The sequence below is a fragment of the Macadamia integrifolia genome, unplaced genomic scaffold (assembly GCF_013358625.1).
Source record: "Macadamia integrifolia cultivar HAES 741 unplaced genomic scaffold, SCU_Mint_v3 scaffold457, whole genome shotgun sequence".
NCBI lineage: Eukaryota > Viridiplantae > Streptophyta > Magnoliopsida > Proteales > Proteaceae > Macadamia > Macadamia integrifolia.
Window position 1 is genome coordinate 32819 of NW_024870456.1, and position 23100 is coordinate 55918.

Here is a 23100-nt window from a genome sequence, read left to right on the forward strand (position 1 = left end):
AAAAAAATTCGGCCACTGTGAATGCATAGATCGGGTCCTCTTAAGTAACATAAAAAATTTACATAATTCTACTCTATTTATAAGTATATTCTATATAAAAAAAAAAAAAAAAAAGATTTTTGGGGAAGTTGAGACTTACCTTTTTGGCCCAAGGTCTCTTTCTTATGTAGATGAAGCAAGAACCACTCTTAGATTCAACTTTGTTAGGCAAAAAATGGAAATCTCCACTGTTTCCCCAAGTTTCCCACTCCTAGGAGAAGAAACTAGGAGAAGTCAAATTCTGCTAAAGAAGGCTTGGGTTTCTTTTCAAACTAACTTATATAGGACCTGGTTCAAGTCGAACCAGTTGCTTTGGTCTAAATTTCCCATGTTTCGGTTGAAACATGGGAAATTTCATCGAATCAACCGAAACATGGTTGAAACCTGTGACTTTCATATCGTTTTGACCCTTGGGGATACAATCGAAGCCTGCGAAATTTTCCAGTTTCGATCGAGTTCTTGAACCATGGTTGAGCCTTTGGTCCAATAGGTTCTCTTTGCAATAGGTCACTTTTATGGGCCTAAAATATGGGTAGTAGGTAGGAATACAGGATTTACATTATTAGTTAGCCTAGTTAGAATCTAGTTCTTTATTTTTAGTTGTTATTAAAGTGTTTTAGTTAGGCTGGAATAAGTTTATGAGTCCAGCCTAGTTTAAGTTGTTAACTTTTTTTTTTTTCTTTATAGTTTTAGGAGCAATAGACCACCACCATAGCAAGATACTGGCTGGAGGAGTTTTAGGCTTAGTTTGAGTCCTGTTTAATGTCTTTAATTGAAACTTATACAAGGGATAAGCCTTAACCCATGGATTTTGATGAATTAAAGAAGTTGAAACATGGGAAATTTCGTTGAAACATGTCCGAAACCTGTGACTTTCATATTGTTTCAACCCTTGGGGATACGATCGAAACCTACAAAATTTCACAGGTTTCGACCGAGTTCTTAAACCATGGTTGAGCCTTTGGTCCAATAGGTTCTCTTTGCAATAGGTCACTTTTATGGGCCTAAAATATGGGTAGGAGGTAGGAATACAGGATTTATATTATTAGTTAGCCACTTAGCCTAGTTAGAATCTAGTTCTTTATTTTTAGTTGTTATTAAAGTGTTTTAGTTAGGCAGGAATAAGTTTATGAGACTTATTCCAGCCTAGTTTAGGTTGTTAACTTTTTTTTTCTTTATAGTTTTAGGAGCAATAGACCACCACCATAGCAAGCTACTGGCTGGAGGAGTTTTAGGCTTAGTTTGAGTCCTATTTAATGTCTTTAATTGAAACTTATACAAGGGATAAGCCTTAACCCACGAATTTTGATGAATTAAAGAAGGGTCCTCTTTTGTTTTGGTCTGTGGATTCTTTCGTGTTTACTCTTGTGGGATTCAAGAGTGTTTAACTCCTGCGAGATTCAGTATTGAACCATGGTTGGATTCCAGGTCGGGGTACTGGTGGGATTCCAGCCATACACATCAGGTGGATTTCTGATCATATCTTTCACTTTCTCGTTCTTTTCTTCAATCGATATTCAGGTCAGTTTCTACAATTTTTTTATTTTTCCATGCCCTGCGAATGCTATTCCCTCACTTTTCTTAATTCTGTTTTGCTTTATTAATAAATCATTTTGTTAGTTAAGTTTCTGTTCTGCTAATCTTTGGTTGCTTTTTCTGATTTCTTGTTATCTTTCTAGTTTCAGTTCTAGTTTCAGAAAGCTGAAATTTCCATCGATTTTCAGAATCCTATTTCAACTAAACTTCCTAAAAATTCTTTCTTTCTGAACTTGATTTTGATCTCACTTGTTTCCAGTTCTGTTCAAAGTTAAGCACTGATATTATTTCACTCCTTGAATTCTGGTTTGCGTCCTAATTCCCTGCTATTGATTTCCCTGAAATTCTTGGTTTTTGGTTTCTTAATTAGTGTGAAATGCTTTATTATATGCAAATCTGACCCTTGGATACTGATCAAGCCTTACTGGATTATTCTCCCTGCTAACTAGACCAATCGACTAAGTTTGTCTGCCCATCTGACTTGCCTTTGCTTAGTTATTGAAAATCTCCTAATCTGTTTTGCCTTTTTTTTCCTGTGATCCTGTCATAAGCTGAACTCCCAGTGTATCTCACTGATTAATGATTAGCACTGCATTAGTTGCAGCAAAAAGCTACCATAACCTCTTGTCCTACTGCCAATGGACAAGTCCATCTAACTTCATAAAGGATCTGTAAGATTCATGGTAAACCGCCACCCCTAATTTCGACTAAAATCTTCAATGTTCTTAGACACTTCTGATGCATTCCAAAAATGAATTAGCAGGTCAGGAACATCTTCAGCAACTCGAAGAGAGGGAGATAATAACGCTAGAGGCAACGTGATTTGGATCTCAAAATTGAATCAGGACTTGCAATACCACTAGAGACGAAGTGAGTTCGATCTCAAAATTGAATCAGGACTTTGAAAGTCCCTTTTAGAAATGAAAAAAGAATAGCAAAGTAGTTGATAATTGCTTTGAAAGAATAGGAGTTATTTACTATTGGTGAGCAGCTAGAAATATATTTTAATTGTACTGCATGCAGTTATTAAAATATAATGAGAAACAAAATATTTTTTTAAGGTGCAACATGAACATTTTTTCTATATGCAATGTCTTAAATTCACTACATGTTAAATTTATTTCAGAATTGAAGCAAATGCTCTTCTAAGGCGTCGCCTAGGTGTCAATGCTGTTTAGTTGAGGCCTGGGTGACTGTCACTTTAACGCAAGTTGAAACACTTATTTATGTCAAATATCATTTAAGTAAATGCTTTTATATTTGCTTAAGATATTATAATTAAACAAGCAAATGCTCCCTATTTGAAACCAATAAAAATAATCAAATTCTAAAAGAATAAAAATTCAACCCCCTAGTCCAAGAACAAAAACTAGATTTTTTGTTGTAGGAGAGAATTTCAACTTTTAAATGCTCGGAGTTTTCTCAATTCTTAAAACTTCATAAATCTTATCATGGTAAAAAATTACTAAAAACCAAAACTGCAATAAAATAATCTTTTGTTTTGATGTACATAAAATTATTTTCATCCAAGAGATTTTAACAGTATTCACGCACTCTAAAATAAGTTTCAACTTAGATTTTTTTTTTTAGTGAATAAATAATTTCATTGCCAAAGAGGATAATAATATACAAGGAAAGCATGGGAAAAGGAGGGGAGAGCTACCCCCAAAAAGAGGGGGGAGGGCTACCTAAGCCGAAAGGCTACTACCAAGACCAAGCACAAAGAGGACAAAATGACTAGGGGGTAGGGGAAGGGGAGAGAATGGTGGGGGGGAGGCCCCACGATACATCAATGAGCTTGTTCCTTGGGGAAATTCTGACAGGTTGGGAGGCAGATAAAGGATAGACTTGCTGGAAAGTTGGTTTTATGTTCTACCTAATACAAAAAGTCCATATAAAAACAAAATCAATTGACCAGTCAAACTTATTAGAGAACAAAAATATTTCTCTTAATGTTGATTTTTTATGCTATAAGGCATATGTAGCATACTAAATAATGTTAGAAGATAGGGAACTAATAAACAACACTTGGGCGCCTTGGTCACCTAGGTGGGCACCTTGTCGCCTAAGCACATAGGCACCCCTCTACCAATGGGTCACCTTGTCGCCTTGGCAACTATGCTCTAGCTATTTTACATCTCTATCAACTGCTCTTAAGAAAGGCGGAAAGCATTTTCTTGTTCATGGAAAGCAAAAACTACACAGAAAGCAAGAACCAATAGTCACTTCAAGATTGAATAAAAAAAATTCTTGCATTTTTAGGAGTATGAAAATTAGCATTAAGTAAGCAGGCTGCAGCAAGCATGGTCATTCTCTGAGGAACTGGAATCTCAAAAAAATAAATAAATAAATAAAAATAATGACAGTTTTCCATGAAAGAATTATAATAAAATCCAAAATTTTCAAAGAAAAAAAAAAAAAAGGGAGATCTTTTTTCTGGGCAAGACTATGTCTTCACAATCTACAAATTCCAAACAAAGATTCCAAATGATCCTCGCATTTAGGTGCTTTCATATCCCATGGATGTACAATAAAGAAGAGATCTCCAAATATACATGATACAAATTTTGGCTGGGCCCCGAGGGTTGAGTTGTGCCCTTCAAGAAGATATGCTTCCAAATGAATGGGAAAGAATGGAAAATGTCTACAATGATCAGGCCTTGCAACTTGGATAAATAGGATTGATATAATGATATCACAATAATAAATAAAATAGGATTATCAAGGATGAAATGCATACCTTTGCAGTGACAACAATATCTCTCACTAACACAAATATATTTCTTTGCAACAGATAACCAACTACTTTGCAAGCCCATGGAAGTTTTGGATCTGTCATGATAACCACTGCCTCAAGCAAGATGACTGCCGGAACACTGGTGCACTCAGATGACATCAAAAGCTGATCCTTAAGATGATTCCTATGCCCCCCACATCACACCCCCCCCCCCCCAAAAAAAAATGATGAAAATGTTATAACAAGAGACTTTTGGAATGTAATGCAAGAGGTTGGAAGACCAGACTCATTGACCAGCTTTTATCTATAAGGATCACAACCTAATGGTGCAAAAAAATTAAGGTTTTAACTTGGAGGGTGTAAATGATAATAATAAAAAAAAAAAGGAATAGATGAATAAATGATAATAATTGATGGATCTAGTAAGAAAGATGAGGAATACAGGAGGATTGCACAAAATAGGATATAAATTTTCAAAATCCAAAATGACGAGAACCATAGGGGGAAAAATCATTTGCTAACTAACAGAAATCCATATCATAAGTTCATTGCCAAGGTGCTCGTCAATTGTCTCAAGTTGGTGGTGGATTCTCCTGTGAGTGACAATCAATCTGCCTTCATTGGTGGGAGAAATATTTCAGATAATATTCTCCTATACAATGAGCTGGTTCAAGGTTTTTCCAGATCAGGCCACTCCTCTGCTGCCCTAATGAAGATTTATCTCCAGAAAGCTTTTGATTCCCAGAGAAGAGGCTACATTGTCAGTTTTATGAAAAAGATGTGGTTCCCCCAGTGTTTGTCAGTTGGGTTTATCAGTGCATCTCCACTCCTCAGTTCTCGGTGCTCATCAATGGTAGTCTGGCAGATTATTTCTCATCCCTGTCGACATTCGGCAAGGCTGCCCCCTGTCCCCATTCATATTTACTCTAGCCCTTGAAGTCCTCTCCATAAGCATCCAATCAAGTACAGATCACCACTTGATCTCCCCTTGGCCCAAGTGCAAGAGCCTTAAGATCACCCACTTGGCTTTCGTAAATGAGTAATGATCTTCTCTACAGCTAATAGCCTCTCTATTGATTCTACCATGTTATGCTTGAGCTAATTAGAAAGAATGTCTGGGAGCACTTGGTTCAACGGTAAGGTATGAATGTTGCGACCTGGTGGTCAAACAATCGAAACAACCTCTCGACATTCTCGGGGTAAGGCTGCGTAATTCTCGCACATGCAAGAGCCTCTTGTATTGTGTACGCCCTTTCTTTTTTTTGCCTTTGGACCAATCTCTCTAAATCCCTCTTGTTTGTGATGGGGGTCTATGATGATGTTAAGAGTATCTTCCTAGATAAGACTGGCTTATCTATTGGCAACCTCCCGATCAAGTACTTGGGATTGCCCCTTATTCCTACTAGGTTAACAGCTCAGCACTGCACTCCTCTCTTAGATCTCATACGCAAAAGGCTCCAACTCTGGAAGGCAAGCTCCTCTCTTATGTAGGTTGTCTTGAATTGATCAGATTTGTGCTTCAATCCTCATACATCTATTGGTTTGGTATCTCAAGGCTACCTCAATTCATCACCAAGGCTCTGGAAACCCTAATGTTCTTTCTCGGGAAAAGGTCTAAAGTGGGGGTCTTGATCTGAGAAGAATTAAATGTGTCAATTTGGATGGCTTCCTACTGATATGGAAAATTGTGGCTAAAAAGAAAAAAGTATTTGGATCAATTGGATTTATGCTAGGCTTCTCTGTAATGATTCCATTTGGAGGAAGATTCTACATCTTAGGCATCTAGTTCTCAGGGTTGTTATATCATAGATTGAAAATGCCAGCTCCACAAGGCTGTCTTGACCATTGGCACCCTACGTGTGTGCTCCTTCCCCTTGTTAGTGCTAGTCATCTACAGCTCTGCACTTCACAAGCAGTCCATGGTGGCAGACACCCTTCACCTTGATGGTTGGGCTCCCCTCCCTTCCTCTCAGTTGGCCTCTAATTGGAATATCCTACCTTCCATCCCAATAAGACCCTCAAGATATGGAGATATTATTTCTCGGCCTCCATCCTCATCCGGTTTGTTCTGCTCCAAGTCAGCTTGGGATTTTATCCGCTCTTGTGCCCCTATCACCCCCTGACATAAGTTGGTTTGGTTCAAGGGTTTCATCCCACGCCACAGTTCTTTGTATGGCAAACCCTCTTTAATTGCCACCCAACATAGTCCTTCCCTATCCATCAGCAAATCCCAGCCTACTATCCTTACTGGGATGCCTCTGAAGACATTGATCACCTCTTCTTTGCTTGCCTCTTCTCCAATTTGATTTGGTCTGGCCTTCTAACTAAATGTTGGCCTAGGAGAATAAGGGTTTTACCCTTCCAGAGGGAATGCAATTGGGTAGTTATGACCTTCACTGGAAAGTCTATATGTATTGATCTCATAAAATTTTCCCAAGTTAAAATTCCTCTCCCCCTATTCACGTTTTGCAATGTTGTAATAAATGAAAAAGCTAATGCAGCAAGCTTATTAAAAATCATTACTTGATTTGATGGACATACAAATTATGACAAATGAAAATGCACAAAAGGCCAGTCACTATTGGGTGGAGGGACCAAGGGAGTACCATTAAAAAACTGCGAAATGAAAATCCTAGTGAAAAGAGTAGCAAACAGAGCCCAAAAATGAAGTAAAAATCTACCATAAGGTGCACTACACCAACCTATTATGATGAACAGCCTGAAGGCAAGCAAATGCAAGTCGCTTCACTCTGTTATCCATGATAGCATTCTTTGGCTTGTAGTCCATGCCTGCAAAGAGCTCCACAATATCCACTGCTGTACAAACAATTTTGGTCAATACCACGAATTAAGAATCAAGTTTCTAAGACTAATATTCACAACTGCATACAAAAAAAGAAAAAAAGAAAAAAAATTACTGAATAATACACTAATGAGGGTAACATTTTTTAACTAGGAGAGACTGATAAGATCTCTCTCATGAAATGGGATAATCTAAACAGCCCCCTCACATTACCACATGAATGATGAACCAACCAACAACGAACTGAGTCAACCTCAATTTTCAATCAATCACATCCATAAGATCTGGCAGAGCTTGGGCCTTGGAGTCTCAGCAGAAATTCAATTTGCAAACGCTATTGGCTGAATAACGCAATTTGATCCTGCCACAGCTATCTCTAGATATTGGCCCCCAATCCCAGAAGGTTATTCCTTGTCCAAAAGACACCATAGAAGTTACTCAACAGGGTTCTCAGGAACATGCCATGCCAGATTTGTTTCGAGGACTAGTTACAAAATCTATTCAAGGCAAAGAAGTGATGGCCTAATGCCAACATGGTTCTGGTTCATTTCAAACTACTGTGACAACATAGCAGGATAACAACGACAAAATTACTATGCATGTTCTATCATATTTAGGCAGATACAAAACATAGCAGGATAGCATCGGTATCAAGGAAACAGGACATAGAGGGGGATCATTGGAAGAATTCGGGGAGAATCAGAAAAGAAAAACAATTGAGAGCTCTCTGTATATAGGAGCCCATAGAGGCCATTCTTGGGTCTTGAAATGAATCTTTGCATACTTTTGTTATGACCTTCGTTAAAACGTGTTTAGAACGGCCGAATCGGTATCAAACAAAAGGCAAAATACTTGTCCGGCTCACCACCACTTTTTTTTTTATATGTAAAAAAGGGAAACCTAATGGGCCAAGATTCAAAGAGAGGGGGAGAGCGAGAGGGACAGCGAAGGGGGAATCAAGAAAGAGAGGGCTAGAGAGGGACGTTGGGTCTATTGCTTCAGCCGTTCAGCGCAAGGGAAGATGATGATAAGCCTTGTCACCAAAAAATAAACGGCAGCAAGATGGAAAGCATGAAGGGGTAGCAGAGGAGATTCAATTTCCATCTTGAGCTATCTTCGAATGGGGATGCAGCACAGGAAGTGCTGGTGGAGATCTTGTCCGTGACTGTCTAGAGGGTGAAACTATATCACCCTAGGATTTACATGTTTATTTGGTGGTGGGTCCCATTGTTATGTCGATATGGGTTTTTTTTTTTTTCTTGTTAATGTCACTTATGTTGGAGCGGGTTTTAGTGTCCAATCATCCATTGCCATGTGGCAGTGGGCTATGTAATGTCCATATGTTGGGACAGGTTTTATTGTTGAACTAAGTGACAGGTTGAGCCGTTGAGGGTATCAAAACGTGGAGAATACATTAGGTGTTTAGGATTTTGGGTGTGGATGGATTTTTTTAATGCCATGCAGTTGCATTAAAAGAACACTCGTTAATTTATTAAAATGCTTAATACCTACTGTTGAGTTTAGTGCCTAGCGCTAAACTCTAAAACCGATAGGGCCGATAGGGGTATTTTGGGTCTCATCAGCCCCCATATTTCTATGATGTAGCTTTTCTTGTAATTAGGCAATGGGGATACTATTGTTTTTTACTTTCATCATTATTTTAATATAAGTAAAGGACTAAAACCTCCGATCAATCTATTCTGGTATGATCGTAGGTCACTCCTCTCTTTTGGGAGTCTCTTTCAATTGCACCTCTCTCTCCTTTGCTCTTTTCTTCTTCTCTTCTTTCCTCTATTTCTCTGTTTTGATTATAGGTTTCTGGGATTGTAACATGGTATCAGAGCCTCTGTGATCAAGCCTAAGGTTTATACATTCCTCTCTGTTGACTTCATTCTTCCGCTAACCTCTCTAGTGTGCAGCCGCCTACTGCTGCATTTGCTATGGCTTAAATCACATGGGTGTTAGATAATGTCCCTTTGCTCATTTTATTAAATGACAATCAAAGACTGATTTTTGACAGGGTTTTTTATACCATGGTATGTAACCTTAAACCCTAAACCCTAAACCCTAAACCCTACAGGTGATTGTTTATTTGGTGATGACTATGGAGAGATTAGGTCTTAATAATATGGCTCTGTAATAGAATCCCCCATCCTATGGTACTATATAGATCTGCTTACAAGTGATTGTTTGTTTGCCTCTACATCAGCAATACTTTATTTTCTATATTTTTTTTGGTTTCTCATGGCTGAGACCAAAACTACCACTGCTATATCTTCCTCGGACAATGTCAATGTACAAATTACCTCTATCAAGCTCAAGGGAAGTTTGAGTTACCTACTTTGGGCTCAGTCTGTGAAGGTTTACCTTATAGCCAAGGATAAACTTCAGTATACTACTTCTGATCCTCCTCCAGCATCTGACAAGGGTTATAATGAATGGATGAAAGAGAATGCCTTGATTTTAATTTGGTTGTGGAATAGTATGGAACCAGATGTTGCTGCCAATGTCATGTTTCACTCTACTGCAAAAGGAGTATGGAACGATTTGAAGGAAACTTACTCTCAGGAGAAGAACATGACTCGTATCTATGATATTTATAAGAAACTATTCCAGTTTCGCCAGTCTGACAGAACTCTTCAAGAGTATTATAGTGCTTTCAGGGGAATGGTCGAAGAACTCAATGTTTTCCAACCCTTGACCACTGACATTGACAAATTAAAAGCTTAGTGTAATAAGTTCTTTGTTTCCAAATTCCTGGCTGGTTTGAATAATGATTTGAAAGCAGTGAAGGGCCATCTACTCGCAAGCGATATTGTTCCTACTCTGAACGACACTTATTCGCGACTGCAGTGTATTACTTCATTAACAAAACCTGATCAGTCTTCCAAAGACAATTCTGCCTTCCTAGCCAACAGTGGACTTGGTCCGATCGCAGTTGTGGCGGAGGACGTGGGTTGGCTGGTCGAGGTTCTAGTGGACAGCCGTCTGATCGTGCATCTTGCCAGTGCACTTACTGTGGAAAGCCTAACCATACTGTCGAGACTTGTTGAGCAAAGCATGGCAAGCCCGAGTGGGCCACCCAGTTAGCCAATCATGCAGTGTTAGATGATGGTACTGACACAGGGTCTTCCATTGATACCAAACCGAGCCATTCATCAGAAGATTCATATACCAGCCTGCGCGATGACATCAATTAGTTGCTCCGGCGCTTGCACACTCTCGAGGCATCCTCTAATACATCCAATGGTGGGTCTACATCCGCTACCACCTTAGCTCACGCAGGTACCTCAGCCCTTTTACCACTACCTCTACCACTACCACCTGGATCATTGATTCAAGTGCTTTTGCTCATATGACTGGTAAGTCATCACTTTTTAAAACCTTTTCTTCTAGTACCAGTTCTACATATATTATTCTTGCCAACGGTGCTTCCACACCGGTTCTCGACCATAGGACTATATCACCCACATCCTCACTGAATTTATCTTCTGTGCTACATGTTCCACAATTCCCATTAAGTCTTCTTTTTGTGAGCCAATTAACTAACTCATTAAATTGCTCAGTAACCTTCTTTCCCTCTTACTGTGTTTTTCAGAGTCTTCACACAAGGAAGACGATTGGTGGAGGGCGTCAAAAAGATGGTTTATATTATCTCAACTGTGGTTTTCCTACTTCTACTGCTGTTGGGGATGTGACTCCTTTCCAATAGCACTGTCGTTTAGGACATTTATCTTTAGTTAGGTTGAAACTTTTATTTCCTAGCTTTAAGTCTATGATTAGGTTAGAATGTGAGGCCTGTGAGTTGGAAAAACATCACCGTGTATCCTTCCCATCTCGCTCTGTGTCTTGTAGTCCGTCTTTATTTTCCTTAGTCCATTCTGATGTATGGGGTCCTTGCAGAGTTAGTAATAGATTTGGTTTTCGTTATTTTGTGACTTTTGTGGATGATCATTCTCTCCTTACATGGCTTTACATGTTAAATGACAGATCTGAATTTTTATCTGTGTTTCAGCAATTCTGTAATGAAATAAAAACTCAGTTTGGCATTTCAATTAAGATTTTTCGTTCTGATAATGCTTTAGAATATGCTCAAAATGATATTTCTGATTTTTGTGCCAACCGTGGGATGATACACCAAACTAGTTGCACCCATACCCACAGTAAAACGGGGTAGCAAAGTGCAAGAACCGGCATCTACTCGAGGTAGCCCATGCTATTATGATTCATATGCATGTTCCTATTTCCTAAACATTTTTGGTGTGATGGGGTTTTAACTGCATGTCACTTGATTAATCGTATGCCATCTTCAGTGCTTTCAAATAGATCCCCTTTTTCTATTATGTTCCCTACTTTGCCAAGTTTTTATGTTCCTCCCCGAGTCTTTGGTTGTGTGTGTTTTGTCCATAAATTGCAAGTACAAGTAGATAAACTGTCTCCTAGTTTACCAAGTGCATTTTTTTGGATTATTCACGTACTCAGAAAGGGTATAAATGCTATGGCCCCATTACTCACAGGAACTTTGTTAGTGCCGATGTGACCATCTTTGAAGGCACATCATTCTTTTCTCCTCAGGTGTCCTAGTCTGGTATGAAGCGGACTTCTCCATCTCCTCCACCCATTCCATCTCTCATACCCTTCCCTGATGTGCCCAATACTCCAGATGATTCACTTCCTCCACTGCTACCTTTCTCTGGTGAAGCTCCTCCTCCTTCTCCTCCTAATGACTTACCAATTGCTCAAAGGAAAGGTACACGTTCTTGCACTCAAAAATCTATAGTTGTGTATCCTATTGATAACTTTGTTTCCTTGTCTCATCTTCCCTCTCCCATTCATGGTCTTGCCTTGTCACTTTCTACTAACCTTATTCCCCACACCCATAATGATGCCCTAACTATTCTTGGATGGAAAGTTGTCATGGATGTAGAAATGGATGCTCTCTTGAGTCGTAATACCTGGAATTTGGTAGATTTACCTCCTGATAAGGATTTGGTTAAGTGTCACTGGGTGTACACTGTTAAGTATCACTTTGATGGCTCTGTTGAGTGGTTGAAAGCCCGTCTAGTTGCCAAGGGGTATACTCAGACATATGGAGTTGATTATTTTGAGACCTTCTCCCCGGTTGCTAGATTAAACTCTGTTCGTCTAGTTATTTCTCTTGCTGTCAACTTTGATTGGCCATTGTTTCAGTTGGACATCAAGAATGTTTTCTTGTATGGTGATCTACAGGAAAAATGTGTATATGGAGCAACCTCCTGGTTATATTGCTCAAGGGGAGAATAAAGGTCGTGTGTGTCGCTTATACAAGGCTATCTATGGACTTAAATAGTCCCCTTGGGCATAGTTTGACAAGTTCAGTGCTACCATAATTACTTGTGGATATTTTCAATGTTATTCTGATCATTCTGTCTTTGTTCGTCGCAGAGGTGATAAACTGGTTGTCTTGGTAGTTTATGTTGATGATATTATTCTTACTGGTAATAATGAGGCAGGAATTTCTGAAGTAAAAGCTTATCTACAGCAACACTTTCAGACCAAGGACTTGGGCCAACTTCAATATTTTCTTGGGATTGAGGTGATCCGATGTAAGAAGGGGATCAGTCTGTCTCAAAGGAAATACATGTTGGACCTTTTATCTAATACTGGCATGCTTGCATCCAAACCTGTTGATATCCTTATGGATCCTCACCAAAAGTTTGGTGTTAATGATAGCAAACCTCTTCAGGATGTGCATCAATACAGGAATTTGATTGGCAAGCTGATTTATTTTACTGTAACACGTCCTGACATCTCCTATGCTGTTGGAGTCCTCAGTCAGTTCATGTAGTCTCCTCAGAAAGCACATTGGGATGTTGTTGTCTATGTTCTTCGTTGTCTAAAGAGTGTTCCTGGAAAAGGGCTGATCTATCGTCCTAATCGGCATATGGAACTAGTTGGCTATTCTGATGCTGATTGGGCCTGCTCTGCTAATGATCAGAGATCTACTACTAGTTATTGTACATTTGTTGGAGGTAATCTGGTTACATGGCGTAGCAAGAAGCAGACTACCATTGCCTGATCTAGTGCAGAAGCAGAATACAAAGCTATGGCTCACACCGTTGCTGAGTTAATGTGGCTACGGTCTTTACTCTTGGAGTTGGGATTTCTAGTGACTAAGCCTATGCAGATGTATTGTGACAACCAAGCTACGATGTACATTGCTAGTAGTTAAGTCTTCCATGAGAGGACCAAGCACATAGAGGTGGACTGCCACTTTGTTCGTGATGCTGCTCTGAAGAAGCTGATTGAGACTCCTTTTGTTCCTTCATCAGATCAGTTGGCTGATATGTTCACTAAGTCACTGTTTGCTCATAGTTTTCGTAATGGTTGTACCAAGCTGAACATAAGTGAGGTGTATGCTCCAGCTTGAGGGGGAGTCTTGAGTTTAGTGCCTAGTGCTAAACTCTAAAACTGATAGGGGGCAATAGGAATATTTTGGGTCCCATCGGCCCCCATATTTTTGTGATGTGACTTTTCTTGTAATTGGGCAATGGGGGTACTATTGTCTTTTACTTTCGGCATTATTTTAATATAAGTAAATGACTAAAACCTGCAATCAATCTATTCTGGTATGATCACAGGTCACTCCTCTCTTTTAGGAGTCTCTTTCAATTGCACCTCTCTCTTCTCTGCTCTTTTCTTCTTATCTTCTTTCCTCTATTTCTCTGTTTTGATTACAGGTTTCTGGGATTGTAACACCTACCTTTAATACTTGCTTTAAACTTTTGATACAGGTATTTAGGTAATAAATTCTTTAATTTATGTGTTTATAATAAAAATCTAAACGTTTAAAACACGTACCGTCTGTTTTCGTATTTTTACCGTTTTAAAATGTCCAACCATTTTTTACCATTCCTTAGTATTTTTGCCATTCCCATTTTAACCAACTAAGATTATGACACCTTAGATGTACAGTTTTCTTGATGCACTTTTTCCTAATAAAATTGCGGTATTTTATCCATAAAAAAAAGGAGGGGGGCCAGAGGTTGGGGGAAGCTAGTGGCTCAACCAAGGGGGGGCTGGGATCGGAGGGGTATGGGGGTCATTTCCAAAGGGGAGGGAGAGAGAGAGTGACAAGGGCTGCACACCCCAGCAGCGTGCCAAGCCTTTTCCAAGAAGAAAAACCAAAAAAAAATTCATGGTTGAAAAAGGATAGAAATAAACCAAAAGAACAACTAGAATTTATTAAGGCATAACCAAACAAAAAGATTAAAAAAAAAAACTCTTAATAACAAAATAGAAACTGACCATTGGCTCGAACAAACCGATGAAGCAATCGACACGCCTCCACAAGGGCTTCAAAATCTCCATTGTTACGTGCATTGAAGAAAAAGAGCAACTGCTGAAGGAACCCTGAATCAGAATTGAAACAATTCCTGAATAGACAGAAAAAAGTGAACAATAAAAAACAAATCAATAGGGCAAGCAGCAGAAATAATTTCGATTCAAGTTGGGAAAAAGGTTCTGAGCATTCTTTCTTCCAACAAATTAATGAATGGATATTAAACAGTAGAAAAAGAAATACATAAAATTAGGAAGACTGTCAAGTTGGCAAAGTTAATGGTCATCTGGGCTAAAGTCAATCCTCACCATGGTTCAAGAATCAGGAAGCGGTCGGAAAGGACTCAGATGATCCCAATCTGAACCATGATTGATCAGATGATCCACTGACAGGATTGGATGATCAACAATTGACCAATCCAATCCTGCCAGTGAATTGGAGAATGTACTTGTTATAAGTTATAACCAATTAACCATGGATCAGCACAGGGTGGAACAAAACAATAGGATTCACAGACTACCAGCTAACCACAAACCTACTCCTTCACTCACCCAACCTCCTGCTAGGTAAAAAAAAAAAAAAGTTCGAAACTGACTACTGGCAGTAAAAAAATATTAAATTCAGATGAAGACCTGCAAGGAAAAAAGCTTACCTGTCAACCTTTTGGCAATGCTTCCCAAAAGTTAGGCAGAACTGCTCTCGCATTTTAGAACGCTCAGCTTCCACAGCCTTCCTCCCTCTGAAGCATTTCTGCAACTAACAACAGTCAAGTCCCATACCTCACACGACATAAAAGAAGAAGAGACAACCAGACACCGGAAGACATTTCACGATTGAGCTCCACAATAACCAAAAGAGAAACCAAAAATGGATAATTCTTTCAAGCCGGAGGCATAACTGAAATTTTTTGAAGAGGAAAAGAAAAGGTCTAATTTCATAAACAAAAGTTTCTTGTTCCATGAAGCAGATCTTATGCTAAATTAAACTACAAAAAACAATTCGATACCTTCATGAATGACACAGAAAAAAGAAAGAAAAAAGAAACAACAAAAAAGGAAAAATCTTAATGCCACAAAGATAAGAATTTTGTGAGCCCCCCCACCCCTAAGAGCAAAAAAAACAGATGCGTATTCTTTCTAATTTAACACTCGCCCTCATTACTTTCTCAATTAACCTTGAACAATATGGGCAAATGGTCTACTGCAAGGACATCTCCTCCTTTCCCGGTCTTCCTGCCTCAACAACAGTTACAGGTATTCCGGCACATGTTACAGTGGCAGCAGCCTCTTCTTCGACGGTCCCTCTCCTCCCTCAATCTCTAGTCTCCTTTTTTTTTTTTCTCTCTCTTTCCTCAATGTCCCCTACCTTCCACCTCTCTTTCTTCAATCCTCCTTCCCTTTCACAACAATTATTCTTCTGCACTTTTGTCATATTCGTGTCTTCAATTTGTCAAGTTTCAATTAGGGTTTCAAATATAACCTAGTTTTCTTCTAACTTGATCACAACAAAAAGAAACGAGATGCAATTCACCCCACCCCACCCCCCCAAAAGAGAGACAATGCTCCTGAACTAGCTACATTCTTTCAGAAAGTGAGTGATGAACATAAGAACCGAAACTAAAACATTCAACAGAATAACTTAAAAATAAGCATACGATCTGGGAAAACATATTCCAAATATCGGACACTAAAAAAAATAATTAAACCACAGATACAAGCAAAGTCGAAGAAGGAAAAAATACTTTCACCGGTCACCAGGTATAGTATTGATAAATTCCCATTGCCAATGATCAATTAAAGCATTTTTTTTTCTCACAACGGAGCAGGAACTACGAAGCAATGACTACTACGAACCTGAATTTTAAGAGCAGCAGAATTCTGCTGCCGTAAATTCAAACGGCGCTTCCTCTCGAGCTGTGCCTGCTCCAAGACCTTCTGTCTATCCCTTTCCTTCGAACTCCTTCCACCTAAATCTACTCTCTTTCGAGTCGATGAAACTCCACTGAAGAACATTTCGTAAATATGAAAGAATTGCAGGGAATGCACCAAAGTATGCCTCAATTTAACGAGGATCTTCAATAAAAAATTATTGCAGGAAGGAAAGAGATCAAATTCCTTTCTTCGAAACTAAACAAGAGCTTTCGAGCAGAAAAAAGAAAAAAGGCTTGCCCTGGTGTCGAAACTCGAAAGCTTTTGATTTCAGACAATGAGGTATCCCGCTCTCTGAACTTATGATAGCGAATTTTAGATGAGAATGAGAATTAGACCAAATGAATACAGAAGAAATAGCTTTTGGTTACTCGTGGGCGGCGAGCTTTCTCACTCTTCCACGAGGTTGGAAGTCTAGTAGGTGTCAACCGGTCGGTTTCGTACCAAACAAGAAAAAATCCGGTCGCTGGGTCTAACCAGTTTACATCAATTAAAAACCCATATTGTTTCCGCCTGCTTTGGTAATAGGCCTCACAGACAATTGACATATTTCTATTCGATTGGAGGGTTGAAATCGTCTGCAATTCCGATCTCGTATAATTCTGTGTGAGATCGAAATTGCAGACAATTTCGGTGGGGGTTGAAATCATCTGCAATTTCGATCTCATATAATTCTGTGCAATACCACCTTCAGGCGGTGACACGTGTATTGATACCAATACAATGGTTCAGATATGGTACAACTAATAAAACATTAAATCAGTGAAAAGACATTTAAATTAGATATAGACCATTGCATTGGTATCAATACACGTGTCAACCCTTAAAGGTGGTATTTCACGGAATTGTACGAGATCGGAATTACAAACGATCTTTTTCCGATGGATTATCAATCCATAGACAAATAATGATCGGATTTTAAATAGGCTGATTTGGCTAGTTGAGCTACAAAATGGGTATAAATGGGCTATAGCTATGCTAAATGGTCTAACATGCTAATTGGACTACTTACAGTTGATTATCAATCAGTCTCGATCGAATGACCATATATATAGTAGGTATTAAATATCAAATATACATGTTCCAGTTTATCACATATATGATTTATGAAATATATGGTATAAATATAGGATTATTTATTGTACTGATTAATTATATGTAGATAGGGAAAGGGTTCTTCGAACATGAGGTGCTCACATATGTAATTTTTATTCATTTTTTAGGGGAGAAAGAAAAATAAAATATATTTTATATAAAGAGGTATTGTCTATGTCTTAGGTTTACAAAGTATTTTCCAAATGAAAAGAATCAATCAGTCGAATCATAGGTGTGATAATTTACTTCACGAGTAAGGTCTCTAGTTTAAGTCTAGGATGCCCTAGTTAGATCTAGGAAAATAATCGAGAAGCATCTGACTCCTTAGGGGGGATATAGCTCAATTAGCACAGTATCGCTCTTGCAATTGAGTTATTGCTATTACTGATTGGATGTCTAATTGTTGAAACGGTAATGATCCATTTTACTAATTTTATCCAAAGTAATGGGGAAGAGGATGGAAGCACAATGCTCAAAAACTCTATTGAGAGAAAGATGGGTTGTCAAGAAAGTAGGGGAGGTAGAATTGGGCCTGCATTTTCGAAAAGCCCAACCCACTGGACCCAACTTTGTGCAAGTCTTGGACAGGCAATGGATGGATCAAGTAGTTTATATTTGAGTTTAGGCAGAACATACAGAAGTATACCAACTCCTAAAGAATAGGGCCCATATCTGAGCCCGTTCAATTTAATAATCAATGTATTGGGCCAAATGCAGTAAGAACATGTTAGGGTATTTATATATATATATATATATATTTTTTTTTAAAACGGGGGAAAAAGTATGAAATGGGGTTATCAAAAATGTGGATTTTAAGTTAAAAAGAGAGAAGAAGAAGAAAAAAAAAAAGGCAGATTTAAGAGTTGCAGTTTAGGCAACGTTTGACAACATTTTGTCTCTGTCGATTTTGTTTTTTCTTATTCCCAGAAACAGAGAAACATATTAAAAAGCGCTTGATAAAGTTGTTCCATTTCATCTGTTTATAAAAACATAAATCAAAATTTATGCCTATTTACAGTCCTAAAAATGACTTTGACGAAACAAATCCGACTTAACTTATTTTATCATTTCGAGAAATGAATTTTAGAGAAAAAAATGTTGTTGTACCCGATAAATCTTTCAACTATTTAAACTTAAAAAGAGGCAACCGAACCCTCTCTCCCTTTTGGGCATCCGATGATACTATTGGGGTTTTTAGTGGCATTATGTATGAAAAAAATGTTTCGAGAAACAAGTTTATCAAATATCAAAAAATTCATTTTTGTTTTCGAAAACATAAAAAACCGTTTCTGCTGTTTCTAGCCACAGAAACGACCATACTTCTTAAGTTGGCTGAGAGAGTTGTCTTATTGTCCAAAATTTTCAAAAAATGGAAGACCTCACTTGTTGGTTGGGCTTCAATTTTTAAACAATACTTAATAGAGCATAAATGCCAAAAAAAATGAGAATGAAAACCACGGCTATACTTCTTAAGTTGGCTGGGAGAGCTGCTGCCTCTAATGTCAATCAAAATTGAAGTGTAACTTCTAATGAACAATATATGGAGTCGAATTGAACATCTTCTGACTACTTTCACTACAAGTTCACCCATAACCACAATTTTAAATCTCGGTATTGTATTGGCATATCAGTCGATACTATGGGTATTGGCTGGTCTTGTTATTGATTTTGTGGTAAAAATGATTTTTTAAAATGTAAAAACGAATTTTATCTCTTCATCTAAGGCAATTTGACGCTATAATTTTGCAAAACAGTGAATCTAATCATTAACCCTCTCCCTTATTAATGAAGACCGAAAATTCATTTCTTAGCTTCAATTGAAGGGTCATATACCCAGGGATTAAAAGATTCTTTTTCTACTTTGGTGAAGGAAAACCCAATCCAACACAATATATCTCCGGCTTATACAATGGAGAGGATCCAGTTTTTTCATTGGGAGAAAGCTGATGATAAGTTACTGGGCAAACCTAACTGGCTAACTCTAAACCCTACCCATTAAAGAGAGAACAACCCGAACCCTAGGGTGATGACCCGGTTTCCTTCCATCAAACTTGGGACCCATAAAATGTCTGGGACCCACATTTGGTGAAAACCCATCAAAAGGTTATAACCTATGTTGTAGGGCTGAGAAAAGAAGAAAGAAAACTAGTGCAGAATCCCCAAACTGCATAGACCATAGTCCCAAAACTACACATACATATCCATTGTTATACTTCTCACTTCAATGAGTGTTTGACAAAATTTTTTGAAACAAGTAGCTTAGTTTGGTTGACGTTCATAGTTTTTTGTGATTTAAATATCATTATTAAAGTAAGAGATCGAAGATGACTTGTAACTTAATTCTTGACTAATCACTTATGCCTTTGGACTTGGGAGTGTTTAACTACTAATCCATTCATTTTCTCTACTACAAAGTGTACATGACTACGTTAAATGCTTTTTTTTTTCCCGTCATTCAAGCAAATTTGAAGATTCAAACTTATTGAATTGAAGTAGTTAGAAAGTTGGTATGGGTTCAGTATGTATCCATTGTCAAGAATTTTCAGGCTCTAGAGCAAATAAGGAGTTCCATATACACAAATTTATACCTTTTCTTTAATTGAATATATTAATATAGTATATCTTCTAGTCCCTTAAGTGATTTGAACAAGTTTCATTTTTCAACTTTTAATGTTATTTGTGATCTCCTTGTATTCAAAAGAATGGCAAGGGCTCCATTTTTCTTTTTTAAATTAGAATATAGTGACAAAGATCATTTTTAAAGTCAAACTTTGACTTGTCAACTCTGTAAAGGGGCTTTGAGTACCAGTTGTAGCAAATAAAACAAGGGCTGGGTATCTCTTCACCCACGGGGAAAAGCGTATCCCTTTACTAGCATTCTGTTTGGATGTTAGATGAGAAAAAACTCTGAGAATGAAGAAGGGTATCTCAGACATTTGCCTAGTATGAGGCATAATAATTTTGATCACCTATCCATGGGTGAAGAGAACTTTCATGTGGATGAAAGAACTATGTTTTAACTTTTAATTCAATATGAATAACTAAGTCTGAGTCAAATTCTAACCTAACCTAATCATGATTTTGGATGACTTAATGAAGTTTACACGTGGGGTGCTTTTGATTAAGTCGAGTCAAAGGGTTTTCCTTGAACACTTAACCTGACCCAAATCTTAGTGTATTAGATATTACAGACTTATCTTTGACTCTTTGGTTTATACTTTTTATATTTTATATATTTCATATATCCAATGGTAATGTTCAAAAGAAGGTAAGATTTCTTCCTAAGATAAGCAATAGATATGTTTAGGTGGGTCCTTTTGTAGATGAACAATTGGTTGTACTTTGTGTCCTTAAAGTTGTTTAACAAAAAAATTCAAACCTTAAAACATATAGAAATGGTTTCCTACACAGCCCACTAAAGAATGCATTCTTGTATATGATCAAGATATATATCTCCTTTGTATTAAGTTGGATAGATTCCAAAATTTGTGGCTATGGATGATTTGAAGTCCCCTTTCCATATGATTAAGTTTCAGTAAAAATGGAGCTCGCCATGTGGTAAAGTAAAACTTTGAAAAATGTTGGGGTCTAGGGTTCACAGTTTAAGGGTTAGGATTTAGGGTAAAAAATTATGAAGACTTGGGGTGGAGAAATATGATTGAAGAGAAAATGTTTTTTGAGCCAGTGGGATAGTAGTGCTTTTGTGTCTAACTCTCTCCTCACATGAAATGAAAACAAGATACAGTAGGACCTAAAAATGAAAACAAGATACAGTACGACCTAAAAAAAAAAAAAAGAGACTTTTCTAAAAATTTTCACATATAAAAAAAATACTTATTATTAAATATTTTTTATATGTTTAAAGCATTCCGCCATTACTTGGTTTTTTCTTGCCAAATATGCCCACGAAAAATAGAGGGTGGCATTACATATGCAATTGGTAGATTTTGTGCGTTAAAGAATTTTATAGGCAAGTAGACCCGTAGGTCCCTTGATCACATGTCAAAGTTTCAGCTTATGAAAGTTAATCAATAGCAACACAAAGCATGAAAAAAACCTAGGACTACCAAAAAAAAATGGCATGAGATTGCGAGGGGATATCATTAATTATTTCACATTGCAAGATAAACAATGAATTGAATTATTTCTTAAAGATTTTTTGGGTAAAACATTTCTTAAATAAGAATTGTAATATCATTCTTTACTTCACATTGGAAGATAAATATGTTAATCCACCAATTTTATTCGTGGATTGCCGACCACAAAAACTTCTTTTCTATAATGTTATTAAATAAAAACAATAATTTAAGGTTTCCATGTTGCTTGTTTGAGGAGAATATCCCACACCACACTAACCACGAAATAAAAAACAGTTTTATCAACAAAGGTTCACATAGTTATAAAGATGAGAGAGTGTGAGACCGACATGGTCAGAATATCAAAGAGCATGGATAACATCCTCCCACCTCAAAGGTAGGGATTTTATACCTTTAATTTATATATGGAGGAGGGTTTTCTAGAAGGGCAGTGCGAAAAAAAATTTGCATACCATGCCAATGAGGGATTGAAAATATCATCTATATGAAACCCACATGGTTAAAATAGTAGAAAGGAATATCAATGTAGATCTCACTATTTATATAAGAAGGGTAATAGAAGAATCTACACAAGAGTATTGTAGCAATTTTTTTTCTTTAATATAAAGGTCATATGACCCATAAATTTTTTTTTTTTTCATTTAAATATAAAGGTCATATGACCCATAAATATGGATAGAAAAAAATGATGCATGAATGTGAAGCTTATCATTCCCATCAAAGGAGTGAGATGGACTTGTGGTGGCTAAGATGACCGAGGAAAAGAGATGTTGAGAGGCTTTGATAGTTCAATACGAGTTGTCCAATGAAAGCAGTCTTAGTCGACTCCATCACTATTAAGGGTTTTGGCCTTGTCATGTGGGTTCCTGTTCATCAATTTTGTTTCTTTCACACATGGGGTTCTGCTCTAATAACATGAGAGAAGTTTTACTCCTTATTGCCGTGCCTCGTTTTTTGTTATTTGAAATTGGTTGTATTTGTTTCACTGTAAAATAATTTCTAACAAATAATTACTTCTTCTTTTTTCATTATTTGAACTTTTTCATTGAACATAACACACAGACATTGAACATAATTAAATGAGTGAAATCAAGCATATAATGGGGTGGAGTCTTCCCTAAATATGTTTTGGGAGGGGGATCGTTGTAAGGTTGCATATTTCTTGTACCAACGTAGGAACCAATGAGGATGTGTATGAGGGCATTCGATAGGAATGTGATTTTTCATTTTAAAGGTTAAGATAGTCATTTCATCCTTCTTATGTCTAAATGTAGGCACCACGCAACTTAACAGACTTCTTTTCCCTTATGTTTTTCAGCTTTTTGTATTACATATCGTTTAAATAAAAAAAAAATTCAATTTTAAATAATTTTATAGAGAGAAAAATTAACATTCATAGACATTCTCTCTCCTTCATAACTATGTGCACTTTCTTTTATGACACATTGACATTTATCAAAATGTAATCTCTTCTTATAAAACATTTATTAAAATGTACTTTCTTTTTCCTTTTGATTAGCTTAGACATGTAAGATGCTAATTTA

The 23100-nt window shown here is 37.4% G+C and overlaps 1 protein-coding gene across 10 annotated transcripts in view; it reads right to left on the reverse strand.

Moving 5' to 3' along the window:
• LOC122068776 (E3 ubiquitin-protein ligase UPL6-like) overlaps positions 1–16747 on the reverse strand; it is a 39372-nt gene extending 22625 nt beyond the window's left edge. For 2 of the 10 annotated variants that reach the window (XR_006137236.1, XM_042632670.1), the window contains exons 1-5: positions 16290–16745; positions 15089–15186; positions 14403–14530; positions 7015–7129; positions 4316–4496 (exon numbers count right to left, since the gene is read on the reverse strand). Coding sequence is in view for 9 of the 10 variants with exons in the window: in XM_042632670.1 (XP_042488604.1) it covers positions 4316–4496; positions 7015–7129; positions 14403–14530; positions 15089–15186; positions 16290–16448 (681 nt within the window). In the remaining variant the exon portion in view is untranslated. Of the gene's footprint in view, positions 1–4315; positions 4497–7014; positions 7130–14402; positions 14531–15088; positions 15187–16289 lie in introns of those variants that run through there. The other 8 variants (XM_042632672.1, XM_042632669.1, XM_042632668.1 and 5 more) reach the window with 6 other exon arrangements.
• Positions 16748–23100: the final 6353 nt, after the last annotated feature.